Source organism: Colobus angolensis, unplaced genomic scaffold (assembly GCF_000951035.1).
Source record: "Colobus angolensis palliatus isolate OR3802 unplaced genomic scaffold, Cang.pa_1.0 Scaffold15, whole genome shotgun sequence".
Lineage (NCBI taxonomy): Eukaryota > Metazoa > Chordata > Mammalia > Primates > Cercopithecidae > Colobus > Colobus angolensis.
The window spans coordinates 17,252,364-17,264,999 of NW_012114599.1; the positions used below are offsets into that span (position 1 = coordinate 17,252,364).

At 34.8% G+C, this 12,636-nt stretch overlaps 1 protein-coding gene across 1 annotated transcript in view; it reads right to left on the bottom strand.

Moving 5' to 3' along the window:
* The window catches only part of BIRC6 (baculoviral IAP repeat containing 6), a 266,933-nt gene that overhangs the window by 155,367 nt on the left and 98,930 nt on the right, over nucleotides 1-12,636 (bottom strand). Inside the window, exons 22-25 of the mRNA XM_011936037.1 lie at nucleotides 12,012-12,146; nucleotides 2,808-2,995; nucleotides 1,373-1,687; nucleotides 1,043-1,142 (exon numbers count right to left, since the gene is read on the bottom strand). Coding sequence (XP_011791427.1) covers nucleotides 1,043-1,142; nucleotides 1,373-1,687; nucleotides 2,808-2,995; nucleotides 12,012-12,146 — 738 coding nt within the window. The remainder of the gene's footprint in view (nucleotides 1-1,042; nucleotides 1,143-1,372; nucleotides 1,688-2,807; nucleotides 2,996-12,011; nucleotides 12,147-12,636) is intronic.

The window sequence follows — 12,636 nt, forward strand, 5'->3', positions numbered from 1 at the left end:
AGTGAAGGAAAACAACTAAATTAAACTTCTAGGAATAGTGCTATTCTCGACGGAGCTAGTTTAAAAGAAAACAAGGCAGTTACTAATACTTCCCTAAAAAGAAAAATTATTAAAAACAAAGAAAGAATATAGTTATCCTCCTCAGGAAGCTTATGTACTGCAGTCATTGCTATGTATAAAAAACCAAACTACAATGTAAACAACTGCTCATCTCCCATAAGACTGCAGAATAACAAATTTCCCCTCTGAATGTCATCAACACTAATGTTGTTACCAATGAATGATTAGTTGGGCAGAAAATACCATAAGACTTTTATTTTAGCTTTCAAACTCCTTCTTAAAAAGAGGAAACAACCACATTGCAATAACACAAATATTATTTAATTCTTCATATAATGATACATGTTACAGTGTATACTATAACCTTATTACTTCCTTGAGGATTTTCTTGAACTCTACTGCTGCTAAACCACAAAAATGTTTGTGGTAGTTAAAACCAACTTTTTTAAGAGAAAAACTGCCTACAGTTTATTCACAAATATGTTGCAATTGAAAGCATCTATCCCAATCTGAGTTCTCTAGCATATAAGCAGAAAACAAACTTAGGTAACATTCAAACTATTCAGAGCCTACAATATGTTATTATTCTTATCCAGTTATTATAGTAAGCAGTAGTTCTGTTTGCTCTTCTCAAGAAAAAGTTCCACTATAAGAAGGCTAGTTTTCGGAATATTTTGAGTGTAATTTCTAGCATAATGGTGATTTGGCTGACTACAATGAATTATTTATGTCAATAATACATCAGCAGTCAAGATTCATAAACAGATCAAATCCACTACCCAACAGCACTCTTTATGCAATATGGTGGGCACAAAGCTTGAACATGTAAGTGCTTACTCTTGATAAAATGTACTTACCGAAGAGGAAATGCGATTTGCAAAACAAAACAAAACAAAAATCAAACTGAAGAATAATGAGTCTTAAAAAGGCTGGCAGACTAAGCAAAAAAAAAAAAGAAATATTTTAAGAAAGTGAAGATTACCTGAATGCATTCGCTCTATAATAATGGACTGGTGAGGCGGAGGTTGAAGAAAATGCGAAGCATGAGAAATTGCAAGGGCTAGACCAGAACCAAGTGGATTCTAGAGCGGGGGGAAAAAAAAAGTCTAACTTTATACTGATATTACTACAGTTCTATAAAACTACTAACCATAATATCAAATTAATAAGTTTCTTCGCTTAATGTACTGTAATATTTTATAAAAGAAAATAATTTGATACATCAAGTTGGTATTAAAAATTTTGCCTTCTAGAGTATATTTCAAGATATTTTTAAATGTCTAAGCCAACAGCTATTTAAAACATAATTTACCATTCTGGACTTGTTGGAATTTTTGTTATGTGCAGCAAGATTGACTGCTGGGGGATCAATGACTGAGCCTGGGAAAAGCTGTGCAAGTTCGGCATTAATCACAACGGAAACTGCTTCATTGGGTGGAGTGAGTGGTGGAGTCATAAAAAGAGGTGTTGTTTTTGGAGTGGGTGGAATAACATCAGATGGATGAATGAAGAATCCAGGGGCAGCCACTGGGTTGGAAGGCACAGAGTTGTGAACAGGACCTACTGCTGATGCTGCTGCAGCTGCTGCAGCTGTTGTCTGATGTAACTTGGCTTCCAGCTTTGCTTTCTGCAAAAGAAGTAAAAGCAACATATATAGACTAATCCTGCCTACCTAAATTGTAGCAGAATACCACATGGGCATATATTATGAAGATAAACATGATTAAATTGATCATACTTAAAGATTAAATCAAAACTGGACTCAATATAAATGGATCATTGCTTTGCTATGTACACTTGAAATATTTAACACAAAATTTCCTGTGTTATTTGGGAACTAGGACTCTTTCAAGGTAGTGGTGAAAAGGAAGCACAACAATTAAATGTAAATAAGGAATATCTGCTCAAAACAAAATATTTTAAGGAGGTGAATTCTCAGGTTGACTAATGTAATACAATTTGTCACCTGAAATTGCCACAGATTTCATTTAAACCAGTGGTCCTCAACTTTTTTGACACAAGGGACCAGTTTCATGGAAGACAATTTTTCCACAGATGTGGGGAGATGTGGCGGAGGCACAGGTGACTGGTTTTGGGATGAAACTGTTCCACCTCAGATCATCAGGCATTAGACTCTCATAAGGAACGTGCAACCTAGATCCCTCACACGCACAGTTCACAATAAGGTTCATGCTCTTATGAGAATCAAATGCCCTTGCTGATCTAAAAGGAGATGGAACTCAGGTAGTGCTCGCTTGCCCACCGCTCACATCTTGCTGTGCAGCCCAGTTCCTCAAAGGCCATTTATTGGTACTGGTCTGTGGCCCAGGGATTGGAGACCCCTAATATAAGCCACAATAAAATTTATAAAGCATCTGTCATTATTTGTGAATTTTAAGTCACATTAATTTAACTGTTCTATAAAATTTTGTTTTAGGAACTATACTCCATGTAAATAGTAACTAGTAACTGTACATATTCTTTGATCGAGTGTTTAGAGAACAGATTTACTTCAACACTGCACAAAAAATATCAATCATATTCCCTCAAATATGTATCAAATAAGATGTACTCATACAATGTCAACCAATTTAAATATCACGACTTTACCTCAATTTTTGTTGAAAATGATTAGCTCATATCAGTCAACCTACATTTCTTTATGAAAATAATGGTCATTTTTAAAGTACTTTTTCAGCTTTTGAAGTTTAGAGACAGCATGAACAAAGAGCCAAATAGTCTCCAACCTGTTGCTGAAGCTTCAAAAGCTGCTGCTGTTTCTCTTGCAGCACCTGTAGCTGTTGCTCGGCTGAAGCCATTGCATGAGAGAGAGACTGCAAAGCTACCTGGGCTGCTGAACTCAGGGCTGTCGAGGCTTCCCCAACTGTCCCAGATGATAGTCCACCTACTGCAGGAGTAACCCCGAAGGAACTCACTGGCATAAGACAAGGGGTAAAAACAAAAACAAAAAACACCAGGATGAAGAAAAGGTTAAAGAGAAAACATGTTCAAATATTTTGGCACTATTTTGATGCTAAAACTATAGTTAATTTTCACTCTAAAAAAGAAATCTGGAAAGTATAAATAAGGAAACATTAATGGTAAAATAAAGTATATTGATAATACTATCACTAAAGATCTAGGAAATCCAGGAATGACTTTTTTTTTTTGAGACAGGGTCTCACTCTGTTGCTCAGGCTGGAGTGCAGTGGTGTGATCTTGGTTCACTGCAACCTCCACCTCTGGGTTCAAGAGATTCTTGTGCCTCAGCCTCCTGAGTAGCTGGGATTACAGGCGTGCACCACCATGCTGGGCTAAATTTTGTATGTTTGGTAGAGATAGGGTCTGTCATATTGGCCAGGCTGGTCTGGAACTCCTGGCCTCAAGTGATTCACTAGCCTTGGCCTCCCAAAGGCTGAGATTACAGATGTGAGCCACCACGCCCAGCCCAGCAATGAGGAATGACTTCTTAAAGCAAAGCAAAATCAGAGACAGTATACTTTTGAGTTTGCAAATATTTTTGTTATAGTAAAGTGATCATTAAAAATGAAAGTAATCTTACTACACAATTTGAGCGTAAGAAATAAATTTGCTTTACTAGGTTTTCTTACTGCAAAAACACACCCCACTTCACCTACCAAAAGGACCCAAAAGCCCTTCAAATATACGATCTTCCTTTAAAAGCAGATGAAAATGACACTTCCTCATTGTAAAGCATATCCTATACAGAGACAAGGCCTACACAGAATAAGCTACCCAGAATACCAAATGTTTTACACACACAGTAAAACTAGCACACACTTCTACCCATGAACATTATCACTAATAAAGACTCGATGAAACCCTACAAGAGATTTCTTTGATTTTCCATTTCATTGTTATTCAAACAACATATAATTCTTCCTGCATTGTTTTCCAATATTTATGAGAAATATATTGGAAAAGCTGGGATAAAAACTTCATTTCACAACTTAATCCAGTATGTCAGCACAAAACAAAAGGTAGGTGCCAAGTTTAATAACAGCATAAATATTTCTAACAGGCCTTACTACAAACTCACAATGGGGGGAAAGATAACTGCTATAAGAATAGCAAATATTTCGTATGCATTACCATGTGGCATTGTTTTAAAGAATAACTACAATTCACTTTATGGGCAAATTTATGGCCCAGGCATCATGATTCCCCCCCCCCTTTTTTTTTTTTGCTGATTAAGTAAAGAAGGCTCAGAGAAATTACCCTGTAAACTCACAGTAGTAGAACTAGAAACAGAACCAAAGCATATGTAAAGCCAAAGCCAATGAAGGGCATAGTGTTAAGCATGGAAGCTACATCAATTTATTTAATCTCGGCAAGAGAAAAGTATTAAGTACTAACTCGGCAAAGTTTTTGTTGCTATTATTATACGTATGAGGTACTAAAATAATCCCATTTTCTACATAATAAAACTAAAGCTGAGGGAAGTAATTTGTTCACAGGTAGTGGATAAAGGGGAAAATCCAGGCAATCTAACAGCCCATCTCTTTAAAAGCAAACAAGGGCTATATTGTGCCAGAATTCCAATAAAATTAAAAAATAAGCTAAAATAAACATACCAATAACAAAAACTGTACATATCCTCTCATAATTAAATTTCCTTATGTAAAAAAACAAAACCACCACTCGTTACAATGTAGTCATACTGTGCCCTTCATTTAGCCAATACCAATTATAAGCTTGGTCAAAGACAGTGCAATTGGCTGGGCATGGTGGCTCATGCCTGTAATCCTAACATTTTGGGAGGCTGAGGTAGGTGGATCACTTGAGGTAAGGAGTTCAAGACCAGCTTGGTCAACATGGTGAGACCTGTCTCTACTAAACACACACACACACACACACACACACACACACACACAGACAGAGCCAAGCATGGTGGCACACGCCTGTAGGCCCAGCTACTCAGGAGGCTGAGGCACGAGAAACACTTGAACTCAGGAGGTGTAGGTCGCAGTGAGCTGAGATACTGCCACAGCACTCCAGTCTGGGTGATGGAGAGGGAGGGGGAGGGGAGGGAAGGGCAGAGCAGAGCAATTGCATCTCATAGAATATGCGTGGTCCCAAAATAAAATTCATCTGCTCCTTCAAGTGTTCCACACCAAATCCACAGTTATTAATTCTAACAGTCAAGGGGAAACTGTTAGACTTGCTAAATCATTCATACCATGCTTGTATTTTGGGGTAATATATGTGGTTTTTAATACTGTGAATGTTTACATTTAACTGATTTTAAAATCTAATGCCCAAATAATACAGGGAAAACCAAGTGAATCACTACAAACAAACAGAAGATGTAAACAATCCAAGGAAAAATAAGCCATCCTGATACTACAGACTATAGAACTAATCAGAAATCTTTTGCACAATCCGAGTTTTCAATATCCTTTCTATTTTTATACTGCAAAGGGCCTCAAAAACTCTAGTTATAAAAAAAAAAATAGGGCTCAGCCAGGTGCGGTGGCTGATGCCTCCAATCCCAGCACTTTGGGAAGCCAAGACGGGCAGATCACCTGAGGTCAGGTATTCAAGAACAGCCTGACCAACATGGCAAAACCCTGTCTCTACTAAAAATACAAAAATTAGCTGGGTGTGGTGGCGGGCACCTGTAATCCCAGCTACTCGGGAGGCTGAGGCAGGAGAATCACTTGAACCCAGAAGGTAGAGGTTACAGTGAGCCAAGATTGTGCCACTTCACTCCAGCTTGGCAACAGAGTGAGACTCCGTCTCAAAAAAATATATATATATATACACACACACACAGACATATATACATATATGAACAAGACAAAGATGAGTACTAGTATTACCATTTCTATTCAATAACATATAGGAAGACCTAGAAAGCACAATATAACACAAGGAAAAACCAATAATAAAATGATTAGAAAGAAAAAAGTAAAACTATTAATAGATGACATGATTGCAACATATTAAAAATTCTCTAAGAAACTACCATCTACAAACTACTTTTAAAATAATATAGCACTGTCACCAGATGTGACAGTAACATATACAAACCAATTATAGTTTTATACATAACAAATGAATGGAATGTAACATTAAAAGGAAGATCGCTTATAACATAACAATTAAATACGTAACTAAGAATCTAAAAAAAAAAAAAGTATAACTATGTTGAAAACCACAAAGCATAACCAAGAGAAATCAAAGACCTAAATATATTATAGAATATATACCGCCAGTGTGTATTCTGGATCACAGAAAAAAAACACACACACAAGTGTTAATGTATTTAAAAGCTCAATATTAAGATGCCAACTCTCCTAAACTCATTTACATATAGGCCCTAAATTTTAAAAACAAGTATTTTGTGTAGAAATTGACAAACTAAATCTAAAATTCAAACAGAAATACAAAAGACCTAGAATAGCTATAACAATCTTTTTAAGAAAAAGAATATTCGTAGGTTGTACTCGTAGGTACATACCCAAGAGAACCGAAAACACACATTGACCAAAAAAAAAAAAACAAAACAAACAAAAAAAGAAAAACCTATCCAAAAATGTTCACAGCAGCATTAGACATAACAGCCAAAAAGAAGAAATCACCGAAATATTCACCCATAGATGAATGCCTAAACAAAATGGAATATTCAGCCAGAAAAACGAGTAACGTACTGACACAGGCTAAATGGATGAAACTCCAATCTACTGGTTGCCAGGAGATTGGAAGGGTTTGGGGAAAATGGGAGAAAATGCTAATGGATGAAGAGTTTCTTTCTGTAGTGATGGAAATGTTCTAGAATTAGATAGTGGTGATGACTGCATAACATTGTGAGTTTTATTTTTAAAAAAAATTAGAAAATCAATTTTTAGATTTTTACTATCAGATATAAACACTTAATATAAAGTTACACTAAGACAACAGAGGCTGGGCACAGTGGCTCATGCTTGTAATCCCAGTACTTCAGGAGGCTGAGGCGGGCAAATCATTTGAGGTCAGGAGTTCAAGATCAGCTGAGCCAACATGGCAAAACCCCATCTAGGCTAAACATACAAAAATTCACTGATGGTAGTGCATGTCTATAATCCCAACTATCAGGAGGCTGAGGTGGGAGAATCACTTGAGACCAGGAGGGGAGGCTGCAGTGAGCTAAGATTGAGCCACTGCACTTCAATCTGGGCTACAGAGCGTCTCACTCTGTATCAAAAAAAAAAAAAAAGAAGGCAATACAGTATTAACAAAAGACCAAATAAATGACCAACGAAACAGAAACAGACCCATATATATATGAGATACTTACTACAGAGGCAACACTACAGTAAAGTGGGAGCAGAGTAGTTTTCCCATAAATGATTAGATAGCAGAAGATAGAACAAGTATTAAAAAAAGATGGATTAGAAGAAAATATCCATAATTAACTAAGGAGAGATAAAACAATTGAAAATTCTATCAGTTATGATGATTAGATATAACATATACAAAAATGAAGGCTCAAAAAGACAGGAGACAAAATGGAGCAGAAGCAATATTTAAAGAGTTAACTGGCTATTTCTCTAAAGCTGTGAAAGCTATCAGTTAAAACTTCAGGAAGCTATCAACTAAAGATTCAAGAGGTCCTATCAATCTGAAGCGGAATAAACACAAATGAAACCACATGTAGGAACGTCACAGAAAAATTCTGAAAGCAAAAAAAGGGGAGAAGGGCAATCTCAGAAAGTTTGAGAAACGACCTTTAAAAAGCAATAATAAGACTGACAGATGGCTTCTAACAAATACAATCTAAGCTAAAAGACAAGGAAAGATTACCTTTAAATCACTAGTAAAAATAACTAGTAACTTAGAATCCCTATAGAATTCTTTATTATATTAAGCTTAATCATGTATTGAAAATCAGATGACACCGCAAAACTGATTATGTTAATTTAACTGATTACAACACTGGTTTCATAATAATTAATTTAGGTAATTATGATCAGATATTAGATCTGTTTTGAAGTATTTTGGCAAAGAAAAAAAGAATAGCCAAATGTGAAAAAATAACAATGATATTGGAATTTGGATAATGGCTATGCTGTTTGTTCATTCGAGTATTCATAAAACTTTGAACTTTTTCCCAAAAAAACCTAATTGAATGTGTCATCAGTAGATAAGTACAAAAAGAGATATTAAGAGTATTTTTCAGACCTAAGAAAAATCATACCAGATAAAAGTCCAAAGACAAAGGAATAAAAAGCAATGAGAACAGAATTATGAGGTAAATTCAAGTGAATACTGAATATAAAAAATTATAGTAATGTATTATGGGAATTCATATATACTTCTGGAATCCAGACTATATATTCTGGATTATGGGAATTAATTATGTATTATGGGAAAAAACATATACTTCTGGAATCAGAGTAAATACTGTGATCTCAATGATATAATTACTAAAAGAATGGTTCAAGAATAAAATGGAAAAACTGACCAATAAAAAATATAATAAACCCTAAAAACAGAAAAGGAGGAAAAAGAAGCATGCAACCAACCATCAGGACAACGAGAAATAGAACAGTACATATAAAAAATCATGGCAGACTTAAACAGGAATACATCACTAATTACATTAAACATAACTGAATTAAATTCTTCCACTGAAAGACAAAAGTATCAGGCTGGATTTTTAATAAATTCAACTACATGCCACTTATACAAAGTATATCTAAAACATAAGGAAACACTGAAAAGCTGAGAGTAAAAAGATGGAAAAATATATACCATACAAACAGCAGTCAAAGAAGGCTGGTGTTAACTAAGTAAACATCAGACGAGGTAAATCCTAGGAGAAATAGGAAACTTAAAGATAAAAAGATAACTCATGCCAGGTGCAGTGGCGTGTGCCTGCAATCCCAGGTACTTGCAAGACAGGGGCAAGAGGGGCATTTGAGCCCAAGACCAGCCTGGGCAACACAGCAAGACCCAATCTCAAAAAATAATAATAAAAGATAATTCATAATGATAGAAGAATTCCCAAGAATTCACAACCATTCTAAATTTATATGATGGTCTCAAAATGTATAAAAATTGATGACAAAAAATAAACAAATCTACCATTTTTTAACATACTGGCCTCATTAACTAAAAAACAAACAGGTAAAATAACCAATAAAGATAGAGAATCTGAAGAACACAATTAGCAAACTTGACCAAAAGGATATATAGAGTACACGTCACCAACAAGTGCAGAGTTAACATTATTAAATATGGATGGAAGATTTATAGAATTTGACCCTCTACAATTCTCAACAAATTTGCAGATCAATAATCTGAGTATTTGACTCCACAGCATTTAAACAGGAACCAATAGCAAAAAGATTAGTTATTTACTGAAGCTGAATATATGAATACCCTATGAAGCAGTGAATCAACTTCTACATTCCTATTCAAACGTATATCCATCAGTACTATTAGCTCCACAATGAAACAACTCAAATGTCTATCAGCAGTATACAAAGCAATAGTGGACACGTAAATTTTGTTTTATTCGGACAACAGAATCCTAAACAGCAACGAAAAAGAACCAACTATCTATATGCAATGATATAGATTAATGTCATAATCATTGGATTGAAAAGAAGGCAGAACAAATATACATACATGTGCAATTCTATGTTATACAGACCTTACTCAATCACTATTCAAGAAAGCATCATTAAGTGGTTATTCAAAGAAATCAACAAAAACCAAGAAGTAACTACTCTAAAAGGATGATGTTTAGCTTCTGAAGAAAATGAAGAAGAAATAAATGGAAGTGGTCATGAAGACACCCTTTGGGGTGCTGGAAATGTTCTTTCTTTACTTATCAGTCGTCACATAGATGACTTGCATACTTGCATCATCCCTTTCTATTCTGGTTCCATCACTAGTTGACACACAAGTAAAGTGCAGAGGTTCAACTTCCAAAAGTCCAGTGAGAGATGTGAAACTACCCTCAGCAGCTGTGCAACTACTGACCTTTCCATTTCCTAATGGCAAAAGACAAGTTTTATAATATGTGAAGATAATTTTTAAAAAGCAGTAGTCATAACAATAATTACAGCTGCAACTTCAATTTTAAACTACTTCATGATAAACTACTGAGCTATGCAATTATTTTCTGCACTTTTCCGCATAGGTATTATATTAACATATTTCAAAAAAGTAAACAGGAAGTTGACAGACTACAATCATCTTTCAGCTCCTTATAATCACTAGTCAGCACTTTGCCTTAACATTTAATAAAAATCTCTCTTTAGGCAGTTTCATTTTGGGTGAAATAAAGAGGTGGTGGCATATATATACACAGACTACCTCTGTAAAGACAAGAAACTGGTTCCATTGCTTGCTTTGCAGGGGGAGAAATGGGTGGGGAGTGTGGAGAAATACTTCTTCAAACCTAACCTTTTATCTTTTAAAAATTATGTGCCTTCTAAAAGCATTACTTATGCAAACACATGAATTTTCTTAAAATAAAATAAAAATCCAGGATACTTAATTTCTTTTTCTTTTTGAGATGGAGTCTCACTCTGTCACCCAGGCTAGAGTGCAGTGGCACAATCTCAGTTGACTGCAACCTCCACCTTCCAGGTTCAAGCAATTCTTGTGCCTCAGCCTCCCAAGTAGCTGGGACTACAGGCACCTGCCACCACACCCAGCCGTAAGTTTTGTATTTTTAGTAGAGATGGGGTTTCGCCATGTTGACCAGGCTTGTCTCAAACCAGGATACTTAATTTTTTTTTTTTTTTTTAAGATGGAATCTTGCTGTTTGCCCAGGCTGGAGTGCAGTGGCACAATTTTGTCATGGCATGTTTCTATTCTAGTGTAAATGTAAAAGTTTCTACAAAATGACTCTATATTCCAAGAAAACAAATACAAATTAATTTTGACCTTTCTAGAATCACCATATAAAGGAAATATTAGGTTTTTATCTAAAAAGCTCATATTCACTACATAAACTGTGAATTTCACGTAGTAGTTACCTCCACAATTGCATATATAAGGCAATTCCTAACAAAAAGACACTCAAATAAAGAACTGATAAATTCCTTTTAAAACCTCTTGCTATTCTGAAACCAGCTAAGATTAAATTTTTCATGACTTTTGTAGCAAAGCATTTTTGCTTTTTGTTAAAACAGTTGAGGAGACTAAGATGGTACCCAATTACACAAAACCATCAACAGAAGAATCACGTTAAGACAATATTCAAACCCTTCAGTGACTAATATAGACATAAAATCATAAACCAATCTTCTTAATTGAAAGACTTCTATTATCCATGCTGCAATAGAAGTAACTGTAAATAAATACCGATCTTCCTACGTGAGGAGGAAAAAAAATCACAGAAAACAAGAAAGAAAATAAACAAGTTTCCAAATACTTGTTTGGAATAAACAAGTAAACAAATACACAACTCTTACACAGTGCTTGATTGATGGTCAAAGAGTTAATTTTTAAGTGAAGATATTTAACACACCAAGAACATCACATATTCAACAAACCCAAATAGTACCTCATCACATATTCAAGGTGGTTTTAAACTAGTTCGAAAAACAGTATTCCCTCTTTACTCATATCAACCTTCTCAAAAACATCATTCTGTAGTAGAAAACATGTAGTCTATTTTTACTCTTCCATTTTCACCATATTTGATATTTTTCAAATTAAAAAATTTCTGAAAGTGCATACACATAAAAACAGAATGATTTAAGACAGTGTTCTAAGTGGGTACAGGGAGAAAAAAAACCTATGGACTGCCTTAGCAAAGAATATAAAACAATTTATATTTTCCCCAAATGTCCCTCCCACAAATAAATTTCCACTTAACATAACAGCAATGAAAATTACATAATTAGAACTAATATTTAAATACATAAATATCACTTTATTACTGCATAAAGTATACAATAAAAGAAGGTATATACCAGTAAACGTACTTGCATCATCCCTTTCTATTCTGGTTCCATCACTAGTTGACACACAAGTAAAGTGCAGAGGTTCAACTTCCAAAAGTCCAGTGAGAGATGTGAAACTACCCTCAGCAGCTGTGCAACTACTGACCTTTCCATTTCCTAATGGCAAAAGACAAGTTTTATAATATGTGAAGATAATTTTTAAAAAGCAATAGTCATAACAATAATTATAGCTGCAACTTCAATTTTAATTACAACATACAAATACATACAAATTCAACAGTGCTTGAATCATGGGCATGGTATTATGAAAACTGACAAAACAGCAGACACCAGTTTCCCTGCTACAAAAGCAGATTTGGATAAAAGCAACTTGGTAGCCCTTCATATTAACAGAAACATAAGTGGTAGTTTCCTATAACATGAAACTTACATTTAGTAACAAGTGATTTCAATCTCAAATGGGGTGAAAAAAGTAGTAAATCAGCTACTGACATTAGCTATCACCTAATCTGTTGGCTATATGTAAAATCAGAATATATTCTATGATGTCAACTGCATAAATATAAGACATAAAACAAAGGATGATCATTTCAAAATATTAACAAGATTTATACATTGTTTCTTATATTTTGTTCATATTATCAGT